At 35.5% G+C, this 18,827-nt stretch overlaps 2 protein-coding genes across 7 annotated transcripts in view; one reads left to right on the top strand and one right to left on the bottom strand.

The window, feature by feature from the left end:
- Positions 1–18,827, top strand: part of LOC120775196 (glutamine-dependent NAD(+) synthetase) — a 182,319-nt gene that overhangs the window by 113,897 nt on the left and 49,595 nt on the right. The window lies entirely within an intron of this gene.
- The window catches only part of LOC120775195 (cytosolic carboxypeptidase Nna1), a 166,686-nt gene that overhangs the window by 113,338 nt on the left and 34,521 nt on the right, over positions 1–18,827 (bottom strand). For all 6 annotated transcript variants that reach the window (XM_040105256.1, XM_040105250.1, XM_040105252.1 and 3 more), the window contains exon 2: positions 3,459–3,637. In XM_040105256.1, coding sequence (XP_039961190.1) covers positions 3,459–3,637 — 179 coding nt within the window. The remainder of the gene's footprint in view (positions 1–3,458; positions 3,638–18,827) is intronic.

Here is an 18,827-nt window from a genome sequence, read left to right as displayed (position 1 = left end):
TTATATTCATAAGCAACAAATTTGACAGCATTATCTCTGACATATGTATGTCATAAAAATCGAATAAACTTCGGTCATATTGATTTCAGCACGCGGTTGCCGTCGCCGCAAATAAATCTAAATGCATAAAAATCCACAAGCATCAGCATAAATGAAGAATAGATCTTTCTACACACACAGAGTACATACATATGAATGTATATATAACGTTTGCGTGGAGAGTCTTTAAGTATCGACAGACAAGCGAAGCGAAATAAATAAATTGAAACCGCCTGCCTTCAACCAACAACCACCAACCACTGGGTCGAGGCAGTTAACCACAGAGCTGAATTTAAAGTACTAACGGCGACCTACTTAACTCCTTTACGACACACACACATACTTACTATCAACATAACTGTAAATTTTTATACATATGCCCTCATATGTGTGTGTAGGTGCGAAGGCGCAGCGTCGTAAACGGTTGAAATGCGGGTGAGGTTGGGTTGAACAAATAAAAATCACCATCAAAGCACATCGAATGTTGCAGATCATCAATCATTATGCGCACGCATGTGAAGCGACCGAGCGGCCACTGAAAGCGCCAACGAAGTATATCTTCAAGTGCTCCGACAAGCACATGCACATACACCCACCGACAGCTGCGTTGGCGCTCCGGTCGCTGGTGAAGACTCGCGCTGATTCTCATAACAGCTGTCGAGTGCGAGTGAGCGTATGACGTTTGCAAAAAGGACAGCCCCGACAGCCTCCATACGCTTCGATTTATACGGTTCGCATTAAAGTAAACCACTTGCCGTCGCCGCTGCTGGTCCCCACCCCCGCTGCTCGCCCAGCGGCATAAACAGCTGCAAACTAATTCAATTTTTAGACACACTCCCACACGCGCACAATGAAGGAATATGCTTATATTAAAGGCAAACAACCCGTGCAGATCCAGCGCCACTGTTGGCTTATATGTAGACCCTTTACGTGCCTTCCGAGCAACAACACGCGCCCAGTCTTGCACACTATACATGAGCGCGTCAGATTGAAATTTATGAGTTTGTCGTTTTACAAGCAACCACCAGCACACACACACACACACAATTGTGGAAATAATGACGCCTGTAGAAAAAATATGGTCATGAACTAATAAATTAGAAAAACACTTTGTATAGTATATGAGGATTGGATCAAGGTTCGAACTTGGAATAAAAAAAACTGGAGAAATGAGGTTCTTTCTCATTCATAAACCAACTAGGATGTTAAAATCAAATTTAATTTTTCCATTTAGTATAATTTATATATCCTTTCTGTCAGCTTCAGGTTAGTATAGGTTCGATTCCCTTGAAATCTCACCAAACAGGCAACATAACCTTTATTTGTGACTATCTGTCTTCTAAGTGCTTTAAGCTGGTTCAAGCTTTGCAGACCATGAGCTCTTGCGCCTTTCCTTCTTGTAAAGAATCCACTTTTTTCGCCAATAACAATACGCTTCAAAATTGCTCATTTCTTGGACGTTTCTTAAGCTAATCACACTGGTTAATCCAACGAGGCAGATTTTGTTCTCTAATTACATGAGGAACCCATAGCTCGAGCTTCGAAATTAATCCTAGACGCTTCATCTGAACGGTTGCGTTAGACAAATTTAATATCTTAGCAATCTCTCGAGTTGTTATTCGACGATTTGAAGCGACCAACGATTTTATTTTATCCATGTTGGCTTTAAAACGCCTTCTAGGACGTGGTGCGTTCTCAAGATCGAAATCTCCGAAACGAAAATTTGCATGCAGATTTTAGCAAATCTTCTCCGTATACATCACATAATTTTCGCCTTTCTTGAACTGCATTTTTACCCTTTTGATAGTAAGACAGTAAAATATGCTGTAAATCCTGATGGAATAAATATACTGATTCTGGAAGACCTAGGAAGTAAGCTTCATCACCAAGGTCCCGAACTTGTCTCTGACCACTCTTCAAATAATCGATGTGTAGAAAATCGGAAGGGTGATCCCATTACTGAAACTTGGGAAACTCGCCAACAAAGGGGAGTCCGATAACGCTCCTCTCCCCAGTAATGAAGACACTTGAGGCCTTGCTACTCCCGACCTTTACGCACCACCTAAGTCTAGCAAAACACTAGCATGGCTTCCGAAAAGTACACAACACCACCACAGCACTTAGCATCATAAACGCCCAAATAGTTTGTGGCCTCAACCAAAAAAACACCCTGTGAGAGGAGAATCCTCGTAGTGTTGGACTTACCAAAAGCTTTTGATACAATCAATCACACAACGCTACTTGAGGACATCGAAATATCTACGGAGCGTAGATTTCCAAAGTTGAAGAGGTGGACTATGAACTATTTAAGCGTGGAAAAGGCAAAGAAACGTTATTGGTAACATACAAAGCAATCGGCCAGTCGTACAAATCATCCCTGCAGTCATCTACTTGAAGCGGAACCGCTTCCTAGGAGCACCAAGTGGTCCTCCCTCAACTACGTCGACGACAAAAGACAACACGCCGACCAGACTTCGTACGCAACCGACTCTCTCTCAGTGAACGGCGTACTTGGAGTTAAACCTCCACACATTGCAGACAACGAGCTCGAGTTGCCGCGAGAATCGAGAGTGACCCTTTCGCAGCATCGTTAGGGATACTGTAGCAAATTGAACTCCTACTTATCCAGAATCGACCACGACATATCAAATATTTGTCAAGCATGCTACGAGTCCCCGCATGACTCTAACAACCTCTTTGCATGCCCAGGTAAGCCTACACATCTGACACCCCTCTCCCTATGGTCCGACCCCGTCGAAACAGCATGTTTCCTGGGTCTACCGTTGGATGACCTAGACGACAACTTATCTGAAGCTTACCATCCAAACCGAAACTAGATAACCGTTAAAAGCAACCTTGAATATGTATGGAGGATACTTTCAATAATCACTGGATACTATGAATTAATTAATTGCGATAAAAGAAAATATCGCTCTCGTTAAATTTTTCCAACAGGGTATGCACCAATACTTCGTGCAGCTCACTTCTATCGCTTGTCTGCCCGTTTGTAGTAAAATAGAGATGCGTTACGCATATTGATTTTTGTTCTATATGATTTTTGACACAAATTCAATTTTCACCATCCATCCACCCATCGTTTGTACGTAGATTTAGGTGCAACTTGTGGTTGGACGAGAGAAATTGAAAAACTGAAAACTGGGCTTTCAGTTAACAGCAACAACTTCCCCTTTCGTAACTTTCATTTCCTGCAGTTAAGGTCGCCTAGATGTGCCAGCAAAACATTAGTTCAACTCGTGTATGGAGAACACAATCAATTTGTTCACTAGCTGACACCTAACAACTAACTCATACATACATATACATATACATACATATGTAAGACTATATATTGAGATATTTGGATGCATATATTCATTTTAGGCGCTGTATTTCATTTTAGAAGTGTGCAAATCACTCACCTGACACTCAATCGGCCATCTGGGGGCCTGCTGTGAGCAATCATGATCCTTGTCTTTCGGCAGGGCGAAGAGATCACGCGGTTCTTTTAGACGTGCAATCGGTCGTAACGTTTTTTCATCTGTATTCACCTCCAATTGATTGGTTTTCAAGCCTTTGGAAAGAAAGTTTCCCAAAAAACCTGAAAATAATTTAGAAAAGGTTTGAAAATATATGTCGAAAGATATTTATTTGATGATATCATATAGTGTTGATCTAATACGACTATCATTTTGAAAGGCAAGATATGTTAAATCAGTAAATTCGATATTGCCGTCTTATTTTATAAAACTCCAATTATTTGATACTATTGATACTATATTTTTTAGGGGAAAGAATTTTCAATAAATTTGAAAAGGTGATCTCGTTATGAGGAAAGGCACTGGGGAGCGATAAAAGAAGATACATTTCAATGTTTTTATTTCACCTCGTAATAAGGCTTAACACTGACTGTGTAACTGAATTTCGAAATAACATTATTTTAAAAGAGATGCTTCTTGAATAATATTTTGAAATGGCGTTGCCATCCAGCGAAAAAGTAGTACTGAAAAAGTATTCCAATGCGAACGGCAAAAGTGAAGTTTTTATCTATATCTCTGCTGGAAGAAATTAAGATAACTTAAATAGGAGTTGCCACCTTTCAAAAAAAATAAATTATGGAAATACCACAAAATAGTATTGCCAGAGGTGAAGAAAGTCTTTCGAAATATTCAATCAAAAAAATATGTAATAAAGATAACTCAAAAAACAATTAATCCCAAAAATAGTCTTGTGAAGCTAAGCAGTTAAAGAAGGACTTCCAAGTTATTATAAAATTATCATCTTTTTGAACAAAGTTTATAAATTCTAACCGTTGACATCTGACGAACAAACAGTCGTCGCACTCGCGACTAGGCTTCCACGGCACTGTTGACAGGCATAACCTCGAAGTCGTAAATAATTTTGTCTATCTGGGAACCAGTATTAACAGCAACAACAGTGTGCGCCTCGAAATCCAACGTAGAATAACTCTTGCCAACAGTTGCTATGTACTTCGGATTGAGTAGGCAATTGAGATGCAAAGTCCTCTCTCGACGAACAAAAACCAAATTCTATAATTCATTCATTATTTCCGTCATGCTATATGGTGCAGAGGCATGGGCGATGATGACATCTGATGAGTCAGTCCTTTGCGCGTTGGCCACGGCAAATATCGCATTCGATAGAACGATGAGCTGTATGAGATATACGATGACATTGACATATGTAGTTCGTCAAAATAAGAGACAGCGGTTACGCTAGCTTAGTTCGAACAGACGAAAACACTACAGCTCTGAAAGTATTCGACGACAGGAAGATGAAGACCTCCACTCCAAGACCAGGTGGAGAAGAACCCGGCTTCGCTTGGAATCTCCAATTGACGCCAAGCAAAAAAGAAAAGGAAGAACGACTGACGCGCTGCTGTAAACCCGGCTATAAGTGGTGTCTATGTCAATAAAGAAGAAGGTCAAACGTAGGTTAAGTTAGGTTGGGTCAGCCATCGAGCCCTCAGCGTAGCTGATAGCTATCGACAAAGCGCCATGAACCTAATACAAATCTGCATAGGTGTTTTATTTCTAGTTTCGCTACTTCACCTGGATGTCTAAAAGTATGTGATGCCTTGACCTCTTGATCTGGCAAAATCGGCACACCCGAGTCGGAGTGTTGATAAAAGTCCTTCTCATCTTCATCCAAAAAGTCAATGCAGTTGGCAACCGGTAACATGTTCAACCTTATTGCACGAAACCCGATCGGTCAGTGTCTAGTTAGAACCTATAACCACTGAAAGGTTGACCATGTTGAGAGCAGAGTTAAGCGTAAAGAGCTTGCGGAAGTATTTAGTAAACCTTCAATTGAGAAGTATTTTGACATAGAATTGCTACCTGCCAGAATACTACAGAATTTTTGCTTAGGTACAACTTTCACGGAATTTTCTGGAAAGTTTTCGGAAACTTCTAAATAAAATATATTCTGTAATGAAAGCTAAACATGATTCTGTGATAGGTTATATTGTAACTATATAAGTATATCTTGTCGGCAATTTATGTACAAATAATTGTGTCTGATACATTGAGAATTGGTTATTGTTGTGATGAAGATGCTTTAGCTTACCTCATCGCATCATATTTAGTTTCTTTCATCCATAAAATTGTCCTTTTCACGGCACTGAATAACTTAATAAAGAATTCAAAGTAATAACAAAAAACAATTGAACCCCTTAAGCTGTTAAGCGAGCAACCCACAAAAGCTTAAAAGAATATACTAATTGCCAACAAACCCGAAACAAATCAAAACATAACCTCATTTTGAGGCCGAAACAACTAAAGCAGAAAAGTCATTAAATTTACCGCATTAAATGTCCTTGAAGAAAAAACGTTAACGCAGAGAAGAGTAAATAAAAACTCGATGAAAATACTTGCCCGGTAATGAAACGATTTCAGCTAAGTGGAAACTGAAAAATGCTTAGAAAAACAGCAGCAAGAAATTAAATATCAAATTTTAATGTCGCCGAGTCAAGAGTGAGTACGAGACGCAAAAAAAAATTGTGAAGTGGATATAAAGAAAACACGAAGTTAGCGCAGCACTTTCATGGCAAGGTTGAGGGCCGCTGTATTCGAGTTTGATAGAGTGAACTGAAGACGCCACGTTGCAATGCTCAAAAATTTAATAGAGCAAAAGTAATTGCGGTTCAGATGGTGACAAAGACACGCCACGAGCAAACATAGTAAGTGAGACGTTAAGCGGAGGCGCGAAGAGTGCGAAAGTACGAGCAGGATGCTGCTGTTTGCCGTGTAAGTAACGGTAAAAGCAGCGATGCGTTGCCGAAGCGGACGCGTGGAGTATGTGTGCTGGCGCTTTCGTATGTCGCAAATGCAAACAATCGCTTTCAGGCGCAAATACACTTACGCGCAACGATATTTATTCACATCCACATAGAAATATATTCTACAAACGCACATACATATGTACATACAAATATATTCTTCATAGATACATACATGTAGGTACATACACGCCGTTTTCGTAAGTGCCAAAATACAAAGGCTTCCCACAAACAACAACAAGTGCTGTGAATTGTCTCAAAGTGGCTCGAAAAACATGTGCAATCAAAGAAATAAACCGAAAATGCAGCGAAAGCGATGGAACACAAGCAAACAAAGTGACAGCAGTCTGAGAGCGGAATTACAAGCATGAAATTGTTTCGGTTTATGATGAATTGCCGCATTGCAAGCATGTTTTTTCTATGTAAAATCTACATTGTAGATATATGTATTCGTGTGTTTTGTGAGAATTGGCACTAGAAATTCTGGTTACATATTTTGAAAGCATTTAAAAATTTTCCTCACACTTGTAATAATTTGAAGAATACTTTTTTTTGTTTTAGGAAAAGTAATTGTCGCAAACTCGTCAATAAAAGGTTATAACATCTTTTCTACCCTCTCAGTGAAGTCTTTGAAAAAAAAATTATTTTATGATTTTACAGGTTTCATAAGAGCTTTCTTCCTTACTTGCGAAAATAATATGTAGAAAGTAAAAAACGGAGACTAAGTGTCCTAAATAGATTATCTAAGGACTGCGTCGAATAAAATGGTCCGCTACATTTGTCTCCATACTGTGCAATTAAAAATTTCAAATAAAAAAATTTATATTAGTAGCTCTGAAATAATTGCCAGAATATATAATATTATGCACCCGTTAGAGTCAATAAAAATTTAAGTCACAGCCTTAAAGGGGTTCCAACGGAATGGCGTGATTTTAGTACCTAGAGAAGCGAACTGTCCTAATTGTCCTAACTGGCCTAACTGTCCAGAACAAAGGCCGATTGAGAAATACTTGGCTTTAGTAAGAAGGGAGCTGAAGGCAACAAAAAAGTGATCAAAGACCTTCAAGACTTCAAGTGGTCTTCAGTAGCTTTGAGTGTTTCGGCACTACCATAAAACCACTTATAGACGGGGTTCCGGAAAAAAAAATAAACAAAAAAAAAAAAAAATTTAATAAAACATAATTCTTGATTATTTCTTCCATTACTCAAATTTGAAATACATTTTTTTAATAAAATATTTTAGTTTTTAAAAATCGGACTACTCATTTTAAAGTTTTTTTCATTATTGTAACGGACAATTTTAATTTTATTGGACGCAGTCCTTAAGCCGATCAAGAACTCAGCGCTTCATGCTTTTGTCAGCTAAATATCCTTCAGGAACTCCAGACTTAATATGAAAGCGTCTCTGAAAATATTAAAGTATCTCGGACTTGTCTTTTTAATACCATCAAACGTGACCTTAGGCCAAGCACATAGTGCAACATTAAGCAAATTAGAGCTGAAAGCGAGAAATTGGAAAAATCGGATCTAATTGGATGAACCAAACTAACTTCGAGAAGTTTCTTTCATTTTTATCCATTTTAGGTTCTACTTATTTTATTTACATTGAAACTTTCCCTCGGGATTCACTGTGTACTTAACCTTAGACTAAAAAGAACTTAACTTCGAAGCCATAATTCCCTTCAATGGTGCATTTCTCATAGACTAAAAAAGTGTAAAAAGGTTTCTAACTTGATTTTAATCGGTTAGTTTGTATATCAGCTATATGCTATAGTAGTCCGCTCTGAACAATATGTTCAAAAATTAAAAGGTTTTCCATATAAGGTCTTAGTTTGGATCGGTAGGTTTGTATGGCAGCTATATGATATAGTGATCTGATCTGAATTATTTCTTCAGAGATTTCGTTATTATCTTAGGCAATTATCCATGCCCCATTTCACGAAGATAATATCTCAATTAAAAAAGTTTTACATGCAAGGACTTGATTTCGATTGTATGGCAGCTATATGATATAGTCGTCCGATATCGCCGGTTCCAACAAATGGGCAGTTACTTGAGGAGAAAAGGCATTGTGCAAAATTTCCTATCAATATTCCCGTACATAGCACGTCAATTAAAAAGTCTCCGGCCTGACAAATAGATGGCGCTGCTAGAAATAAATTCATATGATTTTTTGTTAGCTCTAACCTTCAAAAAGCACGTGTAGAAATTTGACAACTGTTGGATCATTATATCATTTTCAGTGAAGCAATTCTTGTTATTGTAAAAAACTGGATAAAAAGGTATTTCGCGTGTTGATAAAATATTGCTTTTTGGAAGGAAAAAAATGCAAAAACTTGGCGTGATGACGAGTTTCAGAACACTGACCCAGGAAAATAAGTATCAAGGTTTGATATGTTAAATCTAGACATGGTCAAATAAGCACCGAAGACGGTGAACGTAGTGGACGCCCAAAAGAGGTTGTTAGCGGCGAAAACATCAAAAAATTCATTAAACAACTTTGAATGACCGCAAAATCGATTTTGTGCGTTGATATGTGACAACACTTGAAACATGGCTCCATCATTTCACACCAAAGTCCAATCAACAGTCAGCCGAGTGGACTGCACACGATGAACCCGCTCGAAAGCGTGGATGCGCATTGAATAGTTTTTATTGGCTACTTTGAAAAAGGAAGAACCATCAAAAGCGACATAGAGTTATTGGACCATTTGAAGCATGAAACCGTCGGCAACATTTGAAGAAAAAGAAAGTGCTCTTTCACCAAGCCAATGGTGCACCCTGTCACAAGTGAGTGAAAACGATGGCAAAAATCCATGAATTATGCTTTAAATTGCCTTCGCATCCACGGTATTCTCTAAATCTGTCCTCCAGCACCTATTTTCTGTTCGCAAATCTCAAAAGAATGCGCGCTGAAAAGAACTTTTCGTCGATTGAAGTGGTAATCGCCGAAACTGAACGCCTATTTTGAAGTAAATGAAATGATACTACAAAATAGATTAACAAAAAAATTTGCCAAAAAATGTATTTTACTGGCCTTGGACTTTTCAATTGACCTATTACAAACATACGGACATGCCATATGAGGTCTTAAATGAATATATTAAAGCAATATTTAATTGAGACCTTAATTAAAATGCTTATATTTAACAAGATCATAGGTTAATAATAACCACAGAGACCCCTTAATCTCTCAAAAACCGCATTTTTCACATTTTTGAAATAAAAACTATTTAACTTGTGCTCTGAATGCATTCTAGTGTTTAGAGGAAATTCAATTTATTCGACTCCCCCTTACTTTTAATGATGTGGTTCTCGGCAGTTTCTAAGCTAAAAGTTGCCATTACCTCACACAATTAATATAAACGTTTTGCAAGCCCTTTACCAAGGTGGCTTTAACCGCAAAACCGTTTACGAAACTGCCAAAAACAACTTGCACACAAAAACAAACTGCACACAATCAGAGCCCAGCTGCGGCTCCAAGAAGCTGCTGGGGACCATGTAAAATATACATACTCGTATATAAGCAAATGTATAAATATTTATGTGTGTAAGTACTATAACGGCACTTAATAAACAGCAAAACCACAACGATTTTATTAGCCAACAGAGAGTGCTGTTGATGTTGCAGCAAAACGTTTTTGTTTTTGTTCTTGTTTTTGCCATGTTTTTGGCAGTGGTCAACACTGCAGTTATGTTGACGCCACTGTCTACTAATGACGTTGTTGTAGACAATTAATATTGTTAGTGTTATTATTGTTTTGCAGGCAAAAAAATTTTAAAGTGTGTTGGTTAAGAGGAAAATGAATAATAAATTTTTAAATATGTATCTATGTAGATATAGATATATAGTAGATATTGGGTAAATATTCTGCCCCGATCACGATCATTCCGATTTCGCTTTCAAATTCTAAGCATTGTTACATTTTAAGGTTGCCTTTCTCCTCTACATACACATATAAGTACCAGTCTGTGATTAATAATGAAAGTAGCCTAAGTCAAATTTATCTAAGTTTACTAGATTAGTTTCAGGTAAAGATGTGGTAATATATTTTTTAGCCATATTAAGGGGTTACATGAGTTTACGGGTCTCAAAAAATCAAAATTTGTTAGTCTTATTAAATTCTATAACACCTTTGGAATATTATCCTAATTTTTCAAGTTGATCTGAGAAATAAGTAGTTTCGAAGATTGATAACTTGAGCGCTCGAGGCTATCTAGGCCAAGTGCGCCGTTTTTAAACACGTTTTTCTCGAAACTTTGTTTTTGAAGTCGGTTGGCAAGATTTCTCGAGAAATACTCAATCGATCTTCATGAAACTTTGCACAGGTCTTTGATATGCATTTTTTAAAGACTTCGACGAAAGATTCTTTTCCAATAACAACTATTTGGAGAAAAATGTCGCGAAATTTTCATTGAACTTTTAATTTTTTTGTAAAAATGTCTGCCAAAAATTCAATTTTGATTTGTTTTTCCTTCGTCCAAGTTCCAAGTTAGGGTTTTAATTAAAACACGTATTTACTTCACTTTAGATGATGCTATAAGGAGTTATCCTGCCAGCGTTGGCGCATCTTTTTTCCGAGGGGTCACCGGAAATGACGCGCAATAGCGGTGTTTAAAATATTTTTTTTCGAAATATTTCAGAATTTCTTTGTTAATAGCGTATGTTTGTAACAATAAAAAAACTCTAATAAAATATTTCATTTTTTATATGAGAAAAAAATTGTTGAAAAAGGCTGTTTTTTACTCAAATTTACCCGAAAGCTATATACCCAACCAAAACTAGATTTTTTTTTACGTTTTGAATAATTGTATTTTTGAAAATATTCTCCGGAAATTTGAAGTTGTTAAGGCAATTGGTTACGAAGATACCGTATTTGTAAGAGTTTTTTAACTTAGTGTAATCGGCAAAATTTAAAACTGTTTTACTCGAAACGTCACTTTCAGAGTTGGTGAGAAAAACTTCTCCGAAATTGTTCGGCCAATCGACTTAAAACTCGTCTTAGATGTGTTTGTCAGGTATTGATCGAAGGAAAACGAATTTTGATAATTCATTTCGATTTTTTAACCCACTTTTTCACAAAAACTTTTTTTGGGATGCCGCCATTTTGTCAAAACTCAAAACTAGCCTTTTAGCTAGCCTTTTATAGTTAAAACTGTTTATATATTGACATAATATTTTTTTGCCTTTGGGTTTGAGATAATTTTAGGCAGAAAATTTTTCCTCACTTCCGGATACCTTTTTCTTAGGTTTTCCTGGAGATCGGCTGCTACATATGTATATCAACAGATTTTAAAATTTTTCAAAATTAATCACATTGAGTGTTGAAAATCTAAATTATTTTTACTTTTTATCAAATATAACGCCTATTTTAGAGAAGCTTGCTATTTCAAACTGCGAGAATAACCCTTGGATGCCCAGTACCGTGATTCCATACAAAGTGGGTCCAAAAATAACTAATTGCTCCCGATTTTGCTGGTAGAGCTATGATGAACTGTTCATTTATTGCAGAAAAAAGTGGAAAACTCAAAGAAGTCACAATTTTTTATTAGAGTTGTTTTCGATTCGCCATTTCTCTGCTTGATTCTGCTTTCATATCAAAAAAAACATTAAATAAATAAAAATTACATGTAAAAGCAACAACAAAGTTCTCGAGTTGAATCACTTCAAGAGATTAGGTGGATACCTCATTAAGGTGGTACAGCCGTTACCTTCAATACTACCAAGATTTGTTTTGCATAAGTGAGATCAGTTTTGCTATTGTGAAGTGGTATACCGACGCAGGACCACGCACCAAACTCTCCATACACATGGGAAGTTTTCCGAGCATAACTCATATGTATGCGCGGTCACAAAGATATAGTCGGAAATGAACTGCTGATGAGCGCGCCCGCTCCGCACCACCCACTAACATGGTAGAACCTGAACCCTTCATCTCAGTGGCAACAACTCCAAGACATATGCCATGCAAAATTGCTAATGGGTTGTTATAAGCTCAGTAGATTTAAATATGAAAACAACCTCCTTAGGTACAAATTCAGGCTACTTGTCGCATTCTACACTGGCCACTGCAAGCTGAAGAAGCACTCATATAACATGCGTCTAGAGATATGAGTCTTTTTATGGTACATATACATATACGTATTTGTGTTGTGTTCTTCTGTTCTTTGCAGTTGTTTATGGTTTTTGTGACCATTTTCCTACGTGCTTTGCATAAACCAGAGAGCAAAAACCAAAACTTCAAGCAGCGAGAAAACAACAAAAGCGGGACCTTCATTTGCACCAGCTGCGGCCAACTAACTGCTTGTGTTGTCAACTTACTTGGTCAGTTCGGACAAGAACTTGTTGGTTTTTTATCATTTCCGATAACATTAGTTTCATTCATCTTTGATGGTTGTGTCTCCACGAGATAAGTTGGAAAAATAGCACTTTATATATGATTTATAGGGTGTGTTGTAAAAATTGAATTTCATACAGGATAATTAAAGGGATATTCAAAAGTAATTACTGTAGATTTTGTAGGTTTCTTTGTTTAGTTATGCCAATTGGGGAAGATGTAAAAAATATATTTTTTTACGTCCAAGATTTTTTAAATGTCTCTCATTTGATATACATACTGTCATATTAAGGGGGTATTCTACTCTAGAATTTTGAAAAATTCGATTTTTTTTTTCATATATTTAAAGTTTAAACTCTTAAGAACATATCCTCCATAGGATTTTTAAAAATTAAAATTATTTTAAGAGCTACAGTTACTTTAGTGACGCAGTACCTAGCCCGGTTCGGCCGTATCGGATTTTTTAGATGCGTTTTTCTCGAAACTACTTTTTTCCACACGGTACCGGTATTATCTCAAGTTCTATATAACCGATTTACTTGAAATTTTGTGTGAATCTTCTTTATATAATCCTTTATCGTTCCTACCAGCTTCTTGTCAAAATTTTTGTTTTTAATATTTTAAAAAAATTCAGGAATTTCAAAAAAAAGCGCAAAAAATGATTTTTATTTTCAGGCAAACGCCATTTTTCAAAAAAAAAAATTTTCGTGTTCCCTGAAATAGGGACTATAACAGCATCCTTACTGATTAAGAATTTCCTTTGATTTTTTTTTTCAGACGAGAGTCAGGATCAATGTCACCAGGATGCGCCATTTTTTTTACACCTATCTCTCCCCCCCTCTAATTATTTTAATTTTTAATTTTTTTTTGTAAATTTTTTTTTCTATATTCTTAAGATATCAATAAAAACACCATAAAAAATGGATAGTAAAAATATTAATTGCCTTTTTTTTACGACACTTTAAAAATTTCCTGAAATTCATGCTTCTAGAATAGAATATCCCCTTAAAGTTTTTTGTTTGGAAAAAAAAAATTGAAAAAAATGGCAACTCTTATCACAAATATCTTCATTATAACAACTGTTTAGTACTCTAATTTTAAATTTAGTTTATCGTATTAATAAAATAAAAAGTTTCAATATGTGGCAACTCTCATCGGCAAAGGTTTAGCTATAGTTTACTTCAACTTTTTTAGTTTTATAATCATTTAAAAATTAGTTTCTTCTATACTTTGGATTGAATTAAATATTTCAAATAGGTGGCAGCGTTTTCGAAAACATTTTAAATACAGAGCGCTCCTAAAATAAGCACTATTATTATCAAAATAATGATAGTTTTCATTCCGAAGTTTGTTACTTATTCACCCACTATATGTAGTTGCCTACTGGAATACAGTTCAGCCCCCGTCACCTATAACTTTTTAAAACTTTTAAGAAAAATTAATTATTTTTAATCTGAATATAGTTTATTTTATACATATTTACTGGAAGCTTACTTCATCAAATGTTTGTCTTCCCAAAATAATATTTTTACTCCAAAAAGCAATAAAATCCTCGTTGTAAAAAAAATGTGAATGCTTTAAGCTTTTGTTAGCTGCTTTTCAGTTTACAGACGTTTTCTAAAAGCAAAAATTTTCGCTGAACTACATTTTTATAACCCTTAATCATCAGCACAGGAGGACTATTAATATTTATTACTTTACATTATTGCTTAAACGATGCAAATTTTTCCAAGAAGCGAACGAAGTTCTAACGAAATGAAGGATGACTAATTGATAGAATAAATAAACTCTCCACAAAAATTCTGTCGAAAATAAAATGCTGAAAATTTTTTTATCAAAATCCAAATGCTGTCGAACAAATTTTCTTTTAATGGAATTGAAATGGTTGTGTGAAATTTATAGGAATTCTTTCAAAACCATTTAACAGGTTTTTTATGAAAGCTTCGCCCAACCCAAGGCATATTTGCTTGTAATAGCAAAAAGAACGATAGTTAAGAAATAACCCATACAGTCACATCTAACCGAAACTCAAACAAATATAACCGGAAAATACTGAATTCATATCCGGTTCATAACTGTTATCTCAGCAACATTCTCTAAAACTACGTCAACAAGTCATCAACTCATGAAAAATACAAAGACCATCCAACAATTCCAATACATCGCATTCAATTTCCGGCGCCGCGGGAGTTTCATGGATCAAATCTGACAGGAGCCACATTCATGGCTACACAAGCATTTACATAACACCACCAAAGCAACCATGGTACATGGTAACATCAGCTGCTTCAACGGAAGCATTTAAAATAATCGTTTCAAAAATTCATTTTCTTCACTAAAGACGCGCCAACAGGCATGTGTGCGTGTGTGTGTGAAGACAAAAAACACACAAAAAACATACCCGAAATTTTCACGAATTTGAGTTGGCGAAGTTTATTAAATTATAACCACGCCGCGCTGTGCTATGACTTAGCGTTGTTGTTGTCGTTGCAATTTGTTGTTTTTGACAGCTGATGTTCGGAGCACAGTTTCCGCTAGCCCAACAGCGTTTATCTGCTGACGGTTAGTTGCAGTTGCTGACGAAGACGTGCTTTTCCTGCGCGAATTTTGACAGATTTTTTTCGACTTTTTTTAATCGGCGTTGCAGTTGAACTTTATTTTACACTTTTTCACCTCTGGAACTTTACTTTTGTAATTTTTTTTGTTTCCTTTTTTTATTTTTTGTAAATTTTGATATTTTTTACTCTGCTTTATTCGATTTTTTCTCGACTTTTGCAGCGGCTTTTTATGAGAAAATATTTCAAATATTATTTTTTGTTGAAAACAAATTTTGAGAAATAAATTTAAACTAATTTTAAGGTGCGATATATAGTCGAACGTTAAAAAAAATCTGAAATATTGATTTTTTTTTTTAACGATTTAATAGAAACTACTCAAGTTGAAACAAAATTTAAATTTTGGTTACAAAATAGTTATCTACTGGTTATAAACTGGTTATATCTGTTAGTGGCAGCTGGAAATTTTATATTAAAATTTCAATTTTATTATCCAATTTTTATACTCAAGAAATACAAAAATTTGAAAATTTTTCTCTTTTTTCAAAAATTGCTTCGAACGTTTTTTTTTATTCTATGGTTTGCAAGTCTGTGGTATAGCTTGACGTTAGTTCCATTTTAATCAAAATTTGGGTATTCAAAAACTATTCTTAAAATTTTTTTAACCAGTTAAGCTCAAATTTGTATAAAAAATTTGTTATAGAAAAATTTTGTATACGAAATATTTTTTTTACTGTTATTGTTTGATATTTTTTCGCCAATGCATTTCTTTCATATAAATTTCGGTAATATCTTTCGCTAATGATGCGCACAAATTTTTTTGATAATGATTTAAGATAAAAATTAAAGCTTATTTTCGAACAAAATTATTTTCGGAATATTTTAAACTCAAAAAACTTATTCTGACATCAAATTTGTTTTAGAAAAATTAAAAAATATAAAAAAAAAACTATTTTAATTTTCGATCAAAAATTATTTCAGAATATTTTAAAGTAAAAAAATTTTCCTGACATCAAATTTATTTGAAAAAAATTAAAAAAAAAATTATATGAATTTATTTTCCATAATTTTTTTAAAGAATATTTTTATTGCAATCTGTAAAAATTTTCTTTGGTGCAAAATTTCATTTTTCACTGAGTATGCACTTAAAAATTCTGGAATAATTTTTTTTTTCGAATTCACAGCAAATTTTGATTTATAGTTTTAAAATCATTCAACATGTTTAAAAAAAAATTATTTAAAGCCTAGCAGCACTTCCACTTTTGTCAACAAAGAAAAATGATCGCATTTTAAACACTTATGCCGTTATATTACCAAAGCAAATCACCAAAAATTTCACTTGTCACACTTTCTCTGCTTCACTTGTGATTCGCAAATATTTAACCACAAATCACACCGAAATCCACTAACCGCCTTTTCTACGTGAAAAACCGTTACATGCCAACACAATTTCGACGCTTTTCCACCGTCTTTTTCGACTTTTCACGTCTGCTCGAGTTGACTATATTTGCGCTCGCTTTGTGCTTGGCTGCCCGTTGCTTCGGTTGTGCCTCACTGTTGCTCGCTTTGTTGATAACTGAAATCAGCGGGAAAATTTTTTTGCCAATTCGCTGTGTGAATGCTTGGTGTCTTCCGCCCGAGCGTCCGTCCTTCGGTTTCTCTTCATTTTGCGCTTTGCCCGCACACACAGACGCAAGCGATTATGCTGTTAAATGGCAACAATTGTGTGTGTAGGTGTTCGTGTGGTTTGCGAGCTTTTGACGTGCTAGTGCACGTTGTTGCTATTGTTGTTGTGTTGCATGCACGCGACAGCCACTTTGACGACGACGGTCGCCACAGCCAACAACAACAATAACGGTAGATGCGACAACAACATTCGCAAACAACAACATCGTTTGCATTGAGCCAACTTATGCTCTTACATACCGAATACAATAATTTGCATCCACGTCTTCGGAGCTTTTGTCGTGTCGCGTCTTCCAAAGTGCTTGCGCTTTTACCTATTCGTGTGACAAAGCTTTTGTGTGGGTGTCAATTTGTCGCTTTACTCTCTGGCGCTCTCTTTGCCATTCATCCACGGAGTTTTTCAGCTGTGCCGTTTGAACTTTTGCTCTCTCTAACAGTTTCTTCCTTAGTATAATAAATTTTTCCGTTCATCATTGACCGTGTAAGTAAGCCGTTTGCTGCTGCTATTTATTTACCATTAACTATTTTTCTTCGCATCTGCCGAAGGTTCTACTTTGAGTCGCTAGTTTTAAGCAGTTTGGACTTTCTACTTGTTCTTCTTCTTGCAGAACTTACTTCTTGGCGGCACTTGTCTTACCTCAATTGCTTACGTTTGCATTTGTCGTTTTGTCGTGAAGTTGTTGCCCTTCTGGTTCATGCGTTGCTTTTAATTAACAGCTTTTGGAAATTTTTCTTTTCGCAAGTGTTATCTTCGTGCAATCTAATTACTTACAGCATCCTGTTTATAGAGTTTTATTTTCAAAATTTCACTTGAGGTCCGCCATTGCCTGTTCCAGAAAAGTATTCGATACTTTTCAATTACAATTTGAATATTCATTTATTTTGTAAGTCTGATGGTACTAGGAGGGAAGATCCACTAAATTGCGATGTTTTAGAAAATATAAATATTACATCCATGACAGGTAAGCTTGTTCAAACCAACTGAGCTTTAACGGAGAATTTTTGCTTCTAAGGATTCTTAAGTCTATAGCAGGACTAAGGGTATAATTTTCGCCGAAATTGAAATACTTTAACAACGAAAATTTTTCTTTTAGGTTAGGCGCAAATAATAGACCAGAAAAAGATATGGAAAGAAATTGTTTCGTTAAAATTTATAATCTTTTCTGCTAAATTTTTACTCCTAACCTAACCGAATATTGAAGTGTATTCTAAAATTCTCCACAATAATGAGTTAAAGAGTTTAGAGTCTATTGGAATTTATCAAAAGTCTAAGGTTAAGTCTTAACCTTAAGTTAACCCATTGGTGAGAGCGTAGAGTACGTGCTGCGTATTTAAAGATCTCAACCTAAATTCCTGGAATAATTTTCGTTTTTGAATCAGTATGATCTATTCGTTTGGATTATTTTAAGTTAAAATGTCGAAACTGTTGCATGCACAAACAGAAGTCTCACATGGATAGCTAAGCTCACCATCCCTGAAATCTTCCGCCCATACGTGTCAGCAGCAACGGCATATGTAGTAGCAGATGGAGAGAATTTCAGGGTATATTCTTTATTTTTAATCTTGAGATGTTGTCGTCAGTTCTTGAATTCAATTGCTGATCTTTTGACGAACAATTGTTGGCTAAGATATTCGGTATAGTTCGGCATATTTTTTTATATCAAAACCTATTCCCTTCATTTTTGCATCATTAATACTCTTTTAGCAGGGAGGGTTACAGCTATTTTTAGACTTTTTCATTGTCTGTAGCTTGTAACATTTTTTTATTTTCAATAAAATTTTTTCGGCATATCAGGTAAGTTATGACAAGAGCCATCTTATCTGCCCATATTAAGTCAAATTGGATTTTTTTAAAAAATATCTTAATTTGTAATAAAAGTGGGATTTTATAAGTATTTTACTTTTTTATAA

The sequence above is a fragment of the Bactrocera tryoni genome, chromosome 4 (genome assembly GCF_016617805.1).
Source record: "Bactrocera tryoni isolate S06 chromosome 4, CSIRO_BtryS06_freeze2, whole genome shotgun sequence".
In the NCBI taxonomy this organism is placed as follows: Eukaryota; Metazoa; Arthropoda; class Insecta; order Diptera; family Tephritidae; genus Bactrocera; species Bactrocera tryoni.
Note: the sequence above shows the minus strand (reverse complement) of the source record. Positions and strands in the feature narration are given on the sequence as shown.